Raw genomic sequence first — 17,962 nt, 5'->3', positions numbered from 1 at the left:
AACCATTCAAAAACTTTTATTTCCTTACAATTCATGGAGACAGTTTACACTTGGCAAGTGTAGTTTGTTCTAAATTACAATCCTTACTGAAATGGTACCATATAATGTTACATTAAAAAAATATAACACCAAGAAACTAAAACATTTGCCTTAATGTACACATAAAAAGAACGAAAGAAAATGCATTTACAAATGCAAAAATTTAATTCAGTGAGTCGCCTACAAAATGATGAGAAATCCCTTGTTTTAAAAACATTGTGGCTGAAACATTGAAGTCATGAGATCAAATTCAAAAGCAAACACACAAAACACCATCAATGATAACATCAACAGTTTAAACCCGTCAATGAACCGATGGTAGGTTTCAAGTTGTAAATCATCCTCTGTGGATATGCTCGAGGCACTCTGCCAGTTTTACTATGCGGACTCAGAGCCACAGGAGTTAAGTCATGACATATGGCACCTTCTTTGTCCCAACATGGGACAAAACCTGACAACAGGCGCTCTGGGTGGTGTAAAAGTGCTTTACAGGCTCTGCTAATGCATTAGTCTATTTCTTTAGCATGTAATGCTGCACACGTATGGATTTAAGGACTCTTTTTAAGGAGAAATCAAATCAATCAATTTCTCACCAGTGGTTTTCTTACACCAACACAGAACTAGCAATATTGGGTCCAGTAAATGGAAGCAGACAAAAGGCGGAAGTCTTCATACTGCCATGCACTGGCATTTCAACAGTCCGAATGTACACACAAGCATATACTCAAATCCACACATACATATTAACAGACCGTCTTAGCAGCACACTAAAGAGGCTTCAGCTCAGGCCATGATCATATCTGCCCTTGATCATCATGTTCAGCAATGGACCAACCTGTTGAAAACAGAGAATAACCAATACAAAAGGTATTCTGTGAACAAATATATGCTGGAAAGAGGAAAAAGGTTATTCATTTTCTGCTCTAGTCACAGTCAAATGTAGGCATGCACAATTTGATTCAGGTTTAAAGCAGGTTAGCCACAAATATACTTGTAATTGGGTTATTGTCAAGGTCAAAATACACAGGGAATTCCTTAATGCATTATTCATATCTGAGGACCTAAAAACGGAAAAGACTATGATTGACTGTTCTACTTTTCTGTACCTCGTGTGGGTCCCCCAAGGCCTCTCCCAACATCTTCTCTATGTTCCTCATTATGGCCACCTTCTGATGAGCTTTCAAAGGGTACTCTATCCTCTTTGGAGTGGGTGTCCCCTTGAAATATTTTGTTTCATACTGGTTGATTTGTGCAAAGATATATCATGTATGTAAACTAGACAGTGCACGACTGAGATGGTTCTGCAAAAGCATACCTTGTACCAGAAGTTCACTGTGATGGTCACTCCTCCACTTAACAGGGATTCGATGTGATGCCACCTTTACAAAAGAAAAAATGCAGACATTTATTCAACATAAATAAATGTATACATTTCTGTGAAAAAGTTTAGAACCGCTAACATTTTTTTTTAAAGAAATGAACTCTTATTTAGCAAGGCCACATTCTATTTCAAATAAATGCATTAAAGAATCCTGAAAAAATGGTTTCCGTGAAAATATTAGGCAGCACAACTGTTTTCAACATTGATAATAATATGAAATGTTTCAACAACAACAAGAATATTAATAAGTAAGGGATAATCCACGGCTAGCTGTGCAGAGATAAAGTAGTGCGTAAGATTACATTTATTTGAATAAATGAATTATAGCATTTATTTGAATTAATTATCGAGAGAGGGATTCGTACCAGCGTCTTTTCAGCGTCTCTCTCTCTCTCTCTATTAACAATGAAGCTGTGAGTTTAATTACTTCAAAATAGAAATGTAACCCCTTCGTTGCTGCTGAGAATTATAATGTAGCGATTCAGTAGTTAAGTCGCACTGTGCGAGTGATGTATGTGTATGTGTGCTTCAATGAAAACATTAATATAGAACGTGATAAAACTGACTTGGAACAACCTGTGCATTAAACGGTTTTATTGCACCTTCCAGCCAATCAGAATCGAGTATTCAGACAGACCATGTTATTGTCTTGATATCGTCAAAGGCATCAGCAATATCATGGAATATCATCGATACACAATACTATTGCCTATCAGCACAACCCTAATCTCTACTTTAAAGCTATTCTAAAATGAACGAACACATAAAAAAATTCTTTCAAATAGCTTTTAGATAAAATAACATTCAATAGCAATTTATGACAGGCAATTTAGATAAGAGCGCCCTGCACGGAGGAAAGCTGAACTAAAAACAGTTCAGCTCTCAACGTAAACATTCTCAGGCACACCTGCAACTTTACCCGTAGATGAAGTCACTTATGCAAATCACATAGTACAAGACTAAAGCTTGTTGAACATTTGGAAAATTGTACAACATTCTATGTTTTTCCCCTAATTCAAATGGAGGGCCTTCTGTGACACTAGGTTAAAAGAAGAGGAGAGATGTTCACACTCATGGGCAGCCATGGGCAAAGAGTATGGACTGTAGAATTACACAGCTGGTTGGCATCATTTTGCCCTCCAGTGACTAGGGGGAGGCAAGGAGTTGGAAGAGGAAGCCGTCATGGCTGATTCACTCTCACAGACTTAAAACTAAGTCAGCAGCCCATGGAAGCAGAGGCTTGCCGAACAAACCACGCAAAACTCAAGTGTGTCATTTCTGCATCACTAACACTTCCTAACTAAAAAAATCCTAACAGCGTTTCCAAACACTCTCCCCTTCTGCCTTTGGTTGGCCAAACAGCAAACAGCATATTGGTAACTACACACTTCATAATAAAGTAATAATGGTAATCAACCTTTTCTATGTATTTGAAAACAATCTTACCAATACATTGGGATGTATAAGACATCGCCCGGTCCCACAACAGCCTCATATCCAACAGCATTTTTGAAATTAGGAAACTTGTCATAATCAGGATTTTCAAAATCAACCTATGAATGCAAAGAAAAAAATGAACATTTCGCTTATTTGTTTGTGTTATTGTTAGTCTAAAAGAGTTTAATAAAGTTTTTCAGCAAGTGGTTCTCAAACTTTTCAGGCCAAGTACAACATTTAATCTGCAATCATATATAACAGCACTATATACGGGCAAAGACTGTGGATTAAATATGTACAAATGTCAGTAAATGTTGCATTTCGTAGGGTTTGTGTTAACTTGACATCTGTTAAAAATAAAATAAAAAAAATGTTGGATTAAATCCAATGAGCAACATATTTTTCTTGATATCTCTGTTTATATGTTTAATGATTTTGTTTTCACCACCATCACTTTGCCCCACTGATGGTCATAAATATGGTGGATGAGTGGAAAATGTCATGTGACTAAAACAGATGAATACAATATTTTTTGTATTAACAAGATACAATGGCAGTGCAAAGTACAAGATGGTCTATGCAATAAAGCAGTAGACACATAAAGCTATATTAATATTGCAACAAACCATGATGTGTTTTTTTTTTTTAATATGCAAACTTGTGGAGTCATGTCACATACCAAAATTTGAGAACCATTGGTCTAGGGCGCCATCAAACATATAATACCTGACTCTGTCTGTCACATGGATGATGTACTGGGTAAGGATAAAGGCAGTCAAACTGATCCGGAGGAAAGAGGATGCATCTCTTGTGTCCTTTGATTTGTGCAAAGAAATTCTGTTGCTCATCATAGTGTGCTGGTGTCACATTGCCTGGCGTGATATTTTAAGAGGAGAAACAAAACTGATAAGACTGATATGAACTGACAATTTTAGAAAGACAAATCAACGTTTTATTTCATTTTTCTATTTTAAATAATAATCCTAAAAATTTGGATACAGAAAAAGGTGCACTGAAACTGTACCTTCCATGCCTATGAGCAGCAAATTCGAGGTCAGCGGTCCCCAGTTTCGCTTAGATTGCTGTTTGTTAATCCAGTTCCAATTGAATCCGAGGAAATCCACCACAATTTTTCGGCCTACTGTATCATTCAGTGTTTGTTGCAAGTACACTCTACAAATTAAACAACAAAGTTATTTCACATCTTAAAACGTCAAATTAAATCAAGCGATACTTTAGAATGCAATTCTATCCTCTTTAGAAGATTTTAAAAGTTGATATCTACCTGAACTTGCTTAATATTTATCTAGTAAGGTCAACAGTTTAAAGGTCTAGAACCAGAAACAAGATGATCACAAATGATATAGCAATAAAGCCACCAAAGTGGAGTATCAAATGGTCAGCGTTGGCAGAAAACCACTTGGCAGAATAAACTGCTTAGTCATACAGCCGAGCAATTTCATTTCCTCGATTGGATTTCATGCATCTCAACACTTTTCCAAAGTATCACACTTCATTCAACTGTTTATGTTATTATAAATAGCTCAAAACTTTGTAGTCAAGGTAAATTTTAAATATAAACTATACACAAATGTACACGAATATACACCTATTCAATGCTAAAGGGACGTTTTAACTGTGAAAGGATAAAGAAAGAAAGCAATATTTGTTTAATGACAAAACCAGTCATAAATCACTGTCTACACTTTTGTAGAATTTATTTTTCCTCAGCCAGCAGTTACGAACATATCATTAATGTAAATCACATTAACATACCTCTCTGCTCCACCTTGTTCTTCTGTTTGATGCATCTTGTCCACAAACTCAGAAAATTTCATCTCTAGTCGATGAGATTTGGGCACAAAGTCTTGAAAGTTTGCCATTTTCTTCTCATCATAATACAAGAACTTGTGATTTTCTGCTGTGTAAACAGAGAAGTCCCCATTTCCAATGTTCTCTTGCAAGTAGGGTATGTCCCATTTTAGAGCTGGATATACTAAACTGGTGTCTGTTAATACAACAGGTTCCTACAAGAGAAAAACGAAAACATCTTTTTTTTTTTTCTTTTTTTTTTACAAAATACATATTTAAAACAAATTCTTATAAACAACAGATCAATGAAGCGCTATTCTCAGTTTGTTGGGTGACGTGGGTTATTAGCAGTTTTATTATTTTGTAGGCACAATGACTAAACACACTTCCACACTCATGGCAACATTTAAGTGCAAATATTTAGTCTTGATCTTAAATAATGATAACAACTGCAAAGAAATACTGTCCAGGTCGTGCAGCGACCCCCGCCAACGCTCGTGGTTTATTTGACACAGAATTATACTGATGCCGCAGCATTAAAAAAAAGTGACAAGTGCTACGTGACTAGAAGAACGTACACTGTTCCAGCACGCGCGCGGGTAGGCTGCTCTCGCGCTCGGCTGCAACTACACCAGACGACCGCTAAACTAACAAACCACCATGCATCGACATCGACTTTTAGGTGTAAACTGCTATCTACTATGTACATAATATTAAATATTACTTTTATTAACTACTTATTGGACTAATGATTAAGTTAGAAATGTACCTGAACTTATTAAAATTGTGTGGTTTATATATATATATATATATATATATATATATATATATATATATATATATATATATATATATACACACACACACAATTTTAATAAGTTCAGGTACATTTCTAACTTAATCATTAGTCCAATAAGTAGTTAATAAAAGTACGGACTCGTGCACGTACGGACTCGTGCACAGCTACATTAGTCCTATGTCACTGACTCACTGTTTACACGAGACAGCCGTCAACACAACATGAACAACGTGCTTTGACTTTGACTGATCTCATTTTAACGGACTGCCACAGTAGTTCTTGGTGTACAGAGTAAGACTTTGATTATATAATAATTTATATATGGGATTTTCCATAGCCTACTTTTCCTTTCTGTTTGGTGCAAGAACCCCTCCCTAGGCCATGTAAAAAAATAAATAAAAAAAAAATCAAATTTTATATAAAATAATATGCTCTTCCTATAAATTCCTATTTAAGTCATTGGAGCAGTTGTGTTATATGGTCACAACTTGTAATATTATATAATATAGTTAAAATGTTAAGAAGTTATTTACATTTTCTGCAAAAAAGTACAGTAAACTTATCACTTTAGCAGAAATTAAATATAACGATCCGTTTTAATAATTTTCTACATTTAAAACCTAATATTCAGAATAATCTATGCAATATCTTAAGAATAAATAACTGATCAAATTTGTCCGCTTATTGGAATATGGAGTAGCTTACTGAACGTATCTCTTACCAAACTCTTCAAAGAGTTTCAGCACAACGTAAGACTTTATGTTAGACAAGGACGTTTAATAGTTCACTGCTTGATTTTGGGTAACTTAAATCATCCTTTCGTATCAGTGCACCTTGCACCCACAAAATCAGTTGCAGCTCTCCGTTCCTACATTCTGCCGCTTTCTAACGTAACTCAATGCAGGGGAAATCTGCCAACATACCTCGTTGTTGATGAGGACCTCGGCACGCGGATCCGTATGGGATAGTCGCGGTATCGGTCGGGTTGGGAAAGTATATTGTCGGAGCTGCGATTCATTCCAGCCTGGGTCGCGTAGATCCGTGAAGGAGCCGGCGGGGGCGGCAGCTCCATCGGTCTCCGCTGGGTCCGCTCCAGCCACGGTCACGGCTGCCATGTCCTCCGCCTGAGGATTGCGGTTACTTCACAATGAAGCTGCGCGAGGCTAGCCGGCACAGCCGTTGAGATGAAAGAGGAGCAGCGAGCGCGAGAACCGCTCCTGGGCTTTCACACACCCCGCCGAAGCACGAACAAACGAGCGCGACCCGAGCAGTCATACAAGCAGCGTGAAAACAGAAATACTGGTGATGTTTCCATAACACCCACCGGAAGTTTTTCAAAGTAAAAGTCGCTGAACCGTTGGACGCCGGGTGTAAATGAACCAATGAGCGAGCAATAAGGAAACGTGATACAAGAATGTCAATCATTACAAAAATCCAACTCAAAATACGGTGCTTCCAACAGTTGTTGTTCACTGATCTGATTTTTAGAACCAGAATCAAGTAAGTTAGTCCTGAAAGCTGTATGCTAATAGAAATAGAAGCTATGTTAAATGTCTTTTCATTCATATTTTACCCGTTAAAAAAATGTCTTGCTGTCCCAGCCATCTAAATAAAAAATGTTACATTAATATCTCGCGCGCGCACAGAACTAGTGGGAAAGAGAAAAATGCAGAGCTGCCAATCGAACAGTAGATGGGGATATTTGACAGCTGCTATTCGTGGTGGTCGGTCATGGGAGAGAAGAATATCCTAGATTCATTCTGGTTAGCTGGATGTGTTTCTTTTTATCTAAACAGATGCATCACATAAAGAGAAATTAAGCTACAGAAAAATACATCCAGTTGATTGAGTGAAACTTGCTGACCATTACATGACTTGGATAACTGAGAAATGTGCAAGACCAAATATGCTATTAGTCCTGGAAATAAGCCCCAAAACTTTGAATCCTGAGTTTGTTTTTGTTTTTCACAGACTGGAAGCCTTACAAAGATAATTTGGTAAAACTTATAATACTGGGTTGTTCCAGAGTGTCTGATTCTGCAGTCTGTCTAAAATATTTAAGAATATCCATAATCCCTTAAGGCTAATATTATATTTCAAACCGTTATGCAAAACACTGACTCTTTCCATCTAATTGACCTGAGGTCACCCTATATATTGAATTTACCCTCTTCAGTGTACAGGGTGAATTCAGGTCAATTAGATAGATGATTTGGAATGATGTGTAAATGATGAAAGATTTTTCATTTTGGGGTGAACTATCCATTTATAAATAGCTTTGACCAAATAACAGAAGAGTCTTTGGTATGTAAAAAAAAAAAAGAAAGAACGAAAAACGACACCAAACAGAGTTAACTTCAGTCGATTTTTACTTATACTTTTCCCTTTAGCCATCAACCATCAATCATCAATCATGGATGCTTTTCTTGTAAAATATAAAGGTAATCTCCAGAGGGCTCCAAAACTTTTTTAATTCATTGTTTCTTTTTTTATTGTCTCTGGCCTTATATCGTTCAGGGGGTTTCTAATACAGGTTATGTACAATACATTTCTGTATTCTGGTCAAATAGGTTGCATCGCTTCCGGTTCCGTTTTTTTAACGTGCTTTGTTAAATATAGAGCGGTTCCCTTTCGAGATTCGAGATTCGACAAAGAAGACTCAATTCAGCTTCCAGACAGACACGAGGCGTGCTTCTTGTGCCTGGGACCTGCCCATGCCAAGATAGCGCTTGACGGGCCCAGCTGCCAGTACTGTGAGGATATGACAGTCGAGGTGCTGTGCTCAAGGCTCTCTATCATGCTGAACGCTGTGTCTGCTGCACTTCCACTTCCTCCTCCTGCTTCTGTCGAGCCGTGGGACAGGAAGCAACGGCAGTCGCACTCAGGAGCCTCTTGAAACCACCTCATGCTGGCCCAGCACCCACGTGTGCCACAACCCTCAGAGTCTCTGCTCTCTTATGCTGAGGACAGTCTTCATCCCCTTGCAGCTCACTCCAGGATGAGGACGCTTTTCACAGTGAGGTGAGCAAATGGCCGCTCAACCTGCTGATCCTTGAGGATCCACAAAAAAGCAGTGGGGGAGCTAGACCTGAATCCCGCAGCTTGGAGTTATGAAAAAGCCGCGGGCCCTATGAGGAAGCCATCACGGCCCACCTCTGCCCTTCAGCTTCCTTCCAAACCATGTCGAACTACAACCAACATAACAGATAAGGCCTTCATTGCAGCAGGATAGGTAGCTTCCGCGCTTCATACAATGGTTTTCCAGGCCAAACTACTCAAGCAGGCCGTCCGGGTTTGCAGGAGCAGGAGGAGCTGGTGCTCTGGACAGAGATACATTCACTTCTTGCCAAACAAGCAATAGAGGTGGTCAAATTCTAGACCCAAGACCATTGCATTGCATGCTATCAAAGCACTCTTTCAGGATAACCACGATGAAGCAGATCCTCACACATGTTCAGCCTGGGGAGTGGTTCATATTGGTGGATCTAAAGGATGCTTATTTTCATGGACAGGTGTGCAGATGGCATGTCAAAAACCACTTGGAGCTGATGACAGTTTAGCCCTGCTCTATTTTCTCTTGTATGTTCCGGACCACCACCCTCTCCTCCATATGGACAACATGGCGGTGGAATATCTCAATCACCAAGGTGGTGTGCAGCCTTGCGCATTGCAGAGATTGGTGGAATACCGACTGTCCAGAGGGGGTGTAGCCCACGGGTAGTGGAGGCTGCCTCTGCATTCCTCCAGTCTGCTTACCTAACTTTTCAGTCAAAATATTTTAATATTTGTCTCGTTCCTTTCATCGTTCCTCGTGCAATGTCTCGTTCCTTTCATCGCTTCCTATCCTCCCGTCCCATCTCCATCCGCTTAGGATGGGAGGAAATGATCCCCAGAAGGCACAGGTAATCTGGAGCCTGTTCGGAGAAGCGGAGATTGATTAGTTTGCGTCGGAAGAGAACACACACTGCCCACTGTTTTTATCCTGAACATACGCTCCCTTGGAAGGGTTGCCCTGTCGAGCCGCTGGACCAGAAAGCGCAAATATGCTTTTCCTCCAGTCAGAGCTCTGCCGCTTTTGCTGAACAAGGTCAGGATGGAGATGGAGATGTTGCTTACACTGGCTTATACTTAAAGTGTATGTGGCCGCTATTGCATCATTTCATGTTCAGGTGGACCAATGCTTGGTTGTGAGGCATAAGTTAGTAACAGGATTTTTGAACCGAGTGAGGCGGTTAAACCCCCTTTTCCTTTCTATGATGCTTGTTTGGGACTTGCGGTTAGTTCTGAGGTAGTCTCACATAGCTACACCTTTAGACTGATGGCAGAAAGTCTGGACTCTATCGCAGCTTTTCTTGACCAAGGACCGCCCAAGAGGATGTTTGACTGACATGTAATGCAACCAGCCACAGTTCGTTTTGTTCCGCGTCATGTTTAGGGGCATGCCAATATAATGTTGATGTCCCTACAACAACAGACCGGCATGTATCTAATAAATGATTCATTCACTGACATTGTGCAAGTTTACTGCAACAATGGAGCCACGAACTTCATATACATTTGAAAAAACAGCATTTAGTTGATTCTGGTTAGCGGTCATTGTCACAGTTGTAAACACAACGGCTTTCTTCTTCCACGAGGGGTTTTGACGTCACAGCATTTGTTTCCATGCGGACCTGTGGAAAGCGTGTGGGAGACCTGCAAGCTTTGTCCATTAAACCCACTTGTCTGGAGTTCAGAGGGAATGACTGTGTGGTTAGGCTGAGGCCTAGGCATGTTTATGTGCCTACGATGCTTACAACGCCTTTTATGGTCCAAGTTATAACACTGCAGGCATTTGCCCCGGAGGAGTTAGTAACAGAGGACACAAAAACATTGCTGCTGTGTCCTGTACACACGTTGTGCATTTACAGTACATTAAACGCTCCAGCCTCGTTTGTCGGAGAAGCTCTTTATTTATTCTGGAGGCCGCACTAAGGATCTGCTAGTTTTAAAACAGAGACTATCTCACTAGATTGTGGAGGCGATTGCTTTGACTTACAAAGGTTAGACTTGCAATGTTAGACTTTCCCATTTGGGTTCCGGGCCCACTCCACTAGAGGCTTGCTGTCCTCGTGGGCTTGGGCAAGAGGTAGGCCCTATATCTATTCAGGACATTTGTTTGGCTGCAAGTTGGGCTTCTCATTTGCTAGGTTTTAAAACGTTTTATAACTTATTTGCTAGGTTTTATATTCAGTTATAACCTGTCTTTGATATGCTGCTGTTTGGTTTCTATTGTGACTTTTCCGTGCTTTGTCGCTGGGAAGTCACTGTAACATGACAGGATGTTACACAATCCCCATAGAGTCAGCTACAGACGCAATGTCAAGAGAAATGATCTCGATAGGAAATATCTCTGGTTACCCAACTTTTTTGTCAAAAGATTCTAAGGCAGTGATGGCCCTGCACCATGTTATATGGCATATGGCTCCACTGATCACGAGCGCTTGATCGGCATTGGTCAGTAAATATTATTCGCTCAATTCAATAGGCCTTTGTATATTCTAGGAGAAAGAAGTTTCCCCATAATGTCAGCAACTGATGCAATGTCTTGTTTCTTACATCGCTTCCTATCCTCGCGTCTCAGTCCCAACCCATTAGGAAGCAAGGGAAGGATGCAAGGAAAGAAATTGAGGATGGAGGAATCAAAGGAAATCTTATTTGTATTTTGGAAAATTCTTGATCACTCAAGCTTCACTTCAAAGCGTCATCAGCTGCACTAAGGGAAATGCCCTTTTGTGTTGTTGACATTTGGTCATTTAAAAATTCATTCTAATTTTTTAAATTTGGTAATTTAAAGCAAGATGTCCTGTTGAAATATGTGAGATGAAAGGTTTATGTAAACGGCAAAAAATGTAAATTATTGTGACATATGTGAAGGGGGAGAAGAATTTATATGTGCGTTAGGTTTTTCGACATGAAAGAATTCCGCACAGGATACATCTGTGCATCCTTGCTCATAGCTCTGCTGAAAGCTTCCTCAATCCTTGTTCCTCGCTTCTTCGCGGTGCAATTAGAGAATTGAGATGTCCTTTCTTTGATCGGTTTCTGGGCCACAGGCTGGAGGAGCGAGGAAACAAGGAAGCATCAATTTGAGTATTGAGAAGCACCCCGCAAGTGTTTAGGGTGCCATTTGGGACGGGTCCTAGCCTATATGAACTAGCAATCTTGTCAGTTGCAATAATTAGTTCAAATAATTAGCTCAAATATTTCTCAAAGTATACCTGTTAATACAAATAAATGTTTTCATGCATCTGCAAAGACAGATATTTAAAAACAACAGCAACAACAACAACAACAACTGAGCTTTCCTTGTGTGAATAGCTGACAACTTTAGGAATAGGTGTCAAATGACTGGACATGATAAAGCTTTAAATATTTTAGCTGTGATTTTGCCTTTAATCTGGAAGTCATGTGAACCAACTGGTGTACAAAACTAGGGGAATGTCAAAGGGAGAAGACAAATAGTGCTTTCCCACCCACCACCTCACTCACACCCGTGCTGACCTTAGCCACCTCTTGGTGTTCTTCCCCCAGATGTCTTAAGTCTTAAATCCTATTAGTCAAGGTTTCTCAGAGCCTTTAAATGTAATTTTCCCAATTTCTATGGATTGCTTCATCATTTAAGTGAGCTGAGAGAGTATATGCCCAAAAGTTACTCTGCTATATACATATATCATTCTTAACATATTAAAATTAAAAGAAGAAAAAAGTGCAACATTGCATAAGCTTCTTGCATAAAATCTTATATTACAATATAAAAAATTACGTATTTTTGTAATAGATCCTTAGTAGCTTAAAGGGATAGTTCACTTTGAAATTAAATTTTGGTATGTTTTAGCTTACCTCAAGGGCATCCAAGATGTAGGTGTCTTTTTTTATAGATATATACACTAGATGTCGTCTTAAAGACATTCGTTCCAATGAACTGCCGTAGACAAGGCGACATCTAGTGTATATATCTATGCACCAGTCTGCGTACACGTCACACACCAGGATGCGCGCGCGCCCTCAGATCACTTGGACGTGGCTGTGTATAAGAGGTAAAAACAATATAAATCCTGTTCGTTTTCTCACACAAACCGCTCGTTTCGTGTCTTAGGCCATCAATGTGTACTTACGATGGGGAATTGTTTAATTTGGACGATGGGGAATTGTTTTAATTTGGACTCTGTGCATGCTCTTTGAGACAGTGACCATAGACCTGCATTATACGACTGGCAGACAAGAACGGTTTGACCTAAAAATATCAAAATTTAAACTACTGCGGAAAAAAAGACACCTACATCTTGGATGCCCTTATGTAAGCTAAAACATACCAGAATTTCATTTCAAAGTGAACTATCCCTTTAATAAATGCACACATTTCTACATAAAACTTTTTCTGAGCACATCTCAGAATTCAACCAACAACCAAGCTGACATGGTACATGCCTAACATGACAAAGTCTAATCTTGTTCTCTTCCAGTGTGTCACCTCACTCTCAGCCACCTCAAACTCAAGCCCCACTGCAAATCATCCATGGCAAGGCCAACCTTCCAGTCATGACCCTGCTTTCATGTGAACAAATAAAAAACGGAAGTTTAGCAGTAGGGTTTAAGGTTGAATCAACTGGGGCTTGATTTTTCAACCATGCCTTTGGATATGCATCCAAAGTGTTCATGATTTGCATGTAATTTTTCTATATCATTTCTAAGGGGACAGATCTGAACAAAGAGACTGTAAGAGATGTAATGTAGGCATTTATAGGATGTTTTCCAGTCCTGGTTATTTTATGCTAACTTTGCTTTAATTAATTTAAAGATAAAGTGAAATTTGAATGTGAATATCAAAAAACACGTTTCAATTTAATATCTCTACAACAGGGAGTTGCTCTTATTGTGATCCAACGCTGGATACTCTTATAGGTTACGTCCGTGGATCACGGCTGAACGCGTCTTCTCCGCACTCATTTAAGTTACAAACAAACATTTTTCACCTATCGTGCGTCTACTCTACACCCGTACCACTGAAAAGACGGATTATATCCAAGACTTAAGCCATAAATTAGTATTAATATTGATAGCACCACTGGTAGCGTCGTTGTAACTTACTGTCCATCTGTTAAAATGGCGAATATATCAAATGTAAGTAGTCTACCTTTTGGTGCAGGTGAGGACACATTTGAGCTGCACGCGGTGCAGTCTGAGCTGGAAGCTGTTGAGAAACAGATCCACGACCTTTTAGTAAGAAAAGCCGAGCTGATAGACCGGCGTTTGGCTCTCGAAACATCGCGCGCCGAGGCACACAAATCAGAGATTAATGTTACTAACCCGCTGACTCCGACCTCGTCTACTCCGTGCGTTCCTCAACATCGGTCCCGAACGTCGAGGTCGCGATCAGCCATGGTCTCGTTCACTCCGGCTCCAACATGCCATCACGAAGCCTGGATTTTTCCGCAGCGGAAGTCGCGAGTCAGGTCTAGACCAAGAAAACTCTCTCCGACCCTCCCGGTTTTCGAGATATCCACACAAAACCGCTTCTCCCCTCTTCGCGAAACAGAACGCGATGCTGTGATCATCGGCGATTCCATCGTTCGACACGTACACGTTACGTTAAATAAAAGTAAGGTGCATAGTCACTGCTTTCCTGGTGCTTGTGTTTCTGAAGTCGCTGCTCACGTTCCCGAGATTCTGAACGAGCGCGTCGGAACCGTTGTCCTGCACGCGGGAGGGGCCGACATCAGACTGCGCCAGACGGAAGTTTTGAAGAAAGACTTCAGGAATCTGATCGATACGGTACGCAGCACATCGCCTGATATAACGATTATTGTGTCAGGACCGCTTCCCACGTACCGACTAGGTCATGAAAAGTTTAGTAGATTATTTGCGCTTAATGAATGGTTAATGTCATGGTGCAATGAGCAGAAACTTCTCTTTGTAAATAATTGGAATCTGTTTTGGGAGCGTCCTAGGCTTTACCGTGCTGATGGCTTACACCCAAACAGATTCGGATCGGATCTTCTGTCAGATAACATCTCCAAAATGTTAAATACCTTTTGACTAGTAAACAAAAGTCCAAATCATAGTCTCTGCTGCACCAATTTAACTGATATAAATAGTGTAGAACATTGCATAGAAACTGTGTCTATTCCTCGTTTAGTGAGATCAAATCATAAATCTACTGCAGGATCTAGAAAAAATCTAATTGTTATTAAACCAGAAAATGTTGCTATTGGTAATCAAAAACAATTTTTAAAGCTAGGTCTTCTAAACATTAGATCACTCACACCTAAGGCAGTTATTGTAAATGAAATAGTCACAGATAATAGCTTCGATGTACTTTGCCTTACTGAAACCTGGCTTAAACCAAATGATTATTTTGGTTTAAATGAGTCTACTCCTCCTGGATACTTCTATAAGCATGAGCCCCGTCTGAATGGTCGTGGCGGCGGTGTTGCAACAATCTATAGAGATTTTCTCAATGTTACTCAGAAAACGGGTTATAAGTTTATTTCATTTGAAGTACTTGTACTAAATGTTACGCTCTTAGATGATAGAAAAACATCCCTATTATCTCTAGCCTTGGCTACCGTATATAGACCGCCTGGGCCTTACGCTGATTTCCTAAAAGAGTTTGCAGATTTTCTCTCAGACCTATTAGTTAACTTCGATAAAGCATTAATTGTTGGAGACTTTAATATCCATGTAGATAATCAAAATGATGCGTTAGGGGCTGCGTTTACTGATTTATTAAACTCCTTTGGGGTCAAGCAAAACATTACCGGACCGACTCATCGATTTAATCATACACTCGATTTAATTATATCACATGGAACCGATCCAACCGATATAGATATCATTCCACAAAGTGACGATGTCACTGACCATTACATGGTAACTTGCATATTACGTACTCCTGTAATATATCATGCTGCGCCGCGTTATCGATTAGGCAGAACAATCCTTCCATCCACCATAGATAATTTTTCAAACAGCTTATCGGATCTGTCTCAGCTGCTCAGTGAACCCAAACAAACAGATGAACTTGAGGAATTAACTAGCACTATGAGCACCATTCTCTCTGGATCATTGGATATTGTTGCGCCCATTAGATTAAAAAAGGTCAGAGAGAAAAGTAAAGCACCATGGTACAACAGTACTACGCGTGTTCTAAAGAGAGAAACCCGTAATTTAGAGCGTAAATGGAAACAAACCAACTTAGAGGTCTTTAGAATCGCATGGAAAGACAGTATGTCACGTTATAAAAAGGCCCTAAAAGCGGCCAGGGCTGAGCATCTACGCAAACTAATAGAAAACAACCATAACAATCCTAAGTTCTTATTTAACACCGTGGCGAGACTAACAAATAAACAGATGTCTCCTGAACAAAGTATTCCATTACAGTTTAGTAGTAATGATTTCATGAAGTTCTTCACTGAGAAAATAGAAAACATCAGAACCACAATTGTAAACGTTCAATCCTCAATCGCGCCTTATAATTCAGCCTCAATTATCACGCCGCAAGAACAATTACAGTGCTTTTCAACTATAGAACAAAAAGAGTTAAATGAATTTATCATTTCCTCTAAAACAACAACATGTTTATTAGATCCCATACCAACTAAACTATTAAAAGAAGTGTTACCTGTAGTGGAAGAGCCTCTCCTCAATATTATTAACTCGTCTTTATCTTTAGGTCATGTTCCAAGAACATTTAAATTGGCAGTTATAAAACCTCTCATTAAGAAACCACAATTAGATCCGAATAATCTAGTAAATTATAGACCCATTTCAAATCTACCTTTTATGTCTAAAATACTAGAAAAAGTTGTGTCCGCTCAACTGGGCTCTTTCTTACAAGAAAATGACACCTATGAAAAGTTTCAGTCTGGATTCAGGCCGCATCATAGCACTGAAACTGCGCTCGTTAAAATCACAAATGATTTACTTTTAGCTTCTGACCAAGGCTGTATCTCAATATTAGTTTTACTTGATCTTAGTGCTGCGTTCGATACTATAGATCATACAATACTCTTAGATCGACTACAAAATTATACTGGTGTTCAAGGACAAGCATTAAGCTGGTTTAGATCGTATTTATCTGACCGCTACCATTTTGTTTATTTAAATGGAGAAAAATCTATCATAACTCCAGTAAACTATGGAGTGCCGCAGGGATCTGTGTTAGGCCCTCTATTATTCTCAATATATATGCTGCCACTTGGAAATATTATAAGGAAACATGGAATTAGTTTCCATTGTTATGCTGATGACACTCAAATCTATATTTCATCACGGCCAGATGAAAACGCTAAATTATCCAAATTGACAGAGTGTGTTAAAGATATAAAAGATTGGATGACGCATAATTTTCTTTTATTAAATCCAGACAAGACAGAGGTACTACTTATCGGTTCAAAAAACCACCCACAAAACCTCTCACAATACAACTTTAACATAGTAGGATGTCCTGTTACTTCATCCTCTACAGTAAAAGACCTGGGTGTTATATTAGACTGCAACCTGTCTTTTGAAAATCATATTTCATATGTTACAAGAACAGCCTTTTTCCACCTTAGAAACATTGCTAAGCTACGTAATATGCTATCAGTTTCTGACGCAGAAAAGTTAGTTCATGCATTCATGACCTCGAGACTAGATTACTGTAATGCGTTATTAGCCGGTTGTCCTGCATCCTTAATAAACAAGCTACAGTTAGTCCAAAATGCCGCCGCTAGAGTTCTAACTAGATCAAGAAAATATGATCATATAACACCGATTTTATCATCCCTACATTGGTTACCTATAAAGTCCCGTATTAATTACAAGGTATTGCTACTGACTTATAAAGCCCTAAACGGCTTAGCTCCAGTCTATTTAACCGATCTTCTATCGCCCTATAATCCATCGCGCTCTTTAAGATCACTAAATTCGAGGCTTTTGGTCATACCTAGGATATCCAGATCCACCAAAGGAGGGAGAGCATTTTCACATTTAGCACCAAAACTCTGGAATAGTCTTCCGGATACTGTTCGTTGCTCAGACTCACTCTCCCAGTTTAAAACTAGATTAAAGACGCATCTCTTCAGCCAGGCATTCATATAATACTTTTAATCCTACAGTTAAATCCGACCTCTAGTTCATAAACGCCAGAGGAGAACTGGCCCCCGACTGAGCCCGGGTTCTCCCAAGGTTTTTTTTTTTCTCCATTAGGTCACCTGATGGAGTTTTTCGGTTCCTTGCCACTGTTGCCTTTGGCTTGCTCAGTTGGGGATATTTGGGGATATTTAATTGAATTAATCAATCAACGATACTATTGATCAGCATTACCGAACGTAGACGTTCCACTAGAAACAAACATTGATGTATTGTTCTAATTTATTACTGTGAAGCTGCTTTGATACAACCTGTGTTGTGAAAAGCGCTATATAAATAAACTTGACTTGACTTGACTTGACTTATTGCCTAACCTAACA

At 39.4% G+C, this 17,962-nt stretch overlaps 1 protein-coding gene across 1 annotated transcript; it reads right to left on the bottom strand.

Moving 5' to 3' along the window:
- Nucleotides 1–6,816, bottom strand: hif1an (hypoxia inducible factor 1 subunit alpha inhibitor). The gene is made up of 8 exons (XM_081350841.1): nucleotides 6,392–6,816; nucleotides 4,634–4,884; nucleotides 3,882–4,030; nucleotides 3,584–3,729; nucleotides 2,867–2,973; nucleotides 1,355–1,418; nucleotides 1,146–1,256; nucleotides 1–874 (listed from the first exon to the last, which is right to left on the bottom strand). Exons 1-8 carry the CDS (start codon nucleotides 6,581–6,583, stop codon nucleotides 818–820), a joined length of 1,077 nt encoding a protein of 358 aa, XP_081206967.1. The 5' UTR covers nucleotides 6,584–6,816; the 3' UTR covers nucleotides 1–817.
- Nucleotides 6,817–17,962: the final 11,146 nt, after the last annotated feature.

The sequence above is a fragment of the Scardinius erythrophthalmus genome, assembly GCF_964197995.2.
Source record: "Scardinius erythrophthalmus genome assembly, chromosome: 21".
Taxonomy (NCBI): Eukaryota; Metazoa; Chordata; class Actinopteri; order Cypriniformes; family Leuciscidae; genus Scardinius; species Scardinius erythrophthalmus.
The sequence above is the reverse complement of the archived record's forward strand: the minus strand, read 5'-3'. Positions and strand labels throughout refer to the sequence as shown.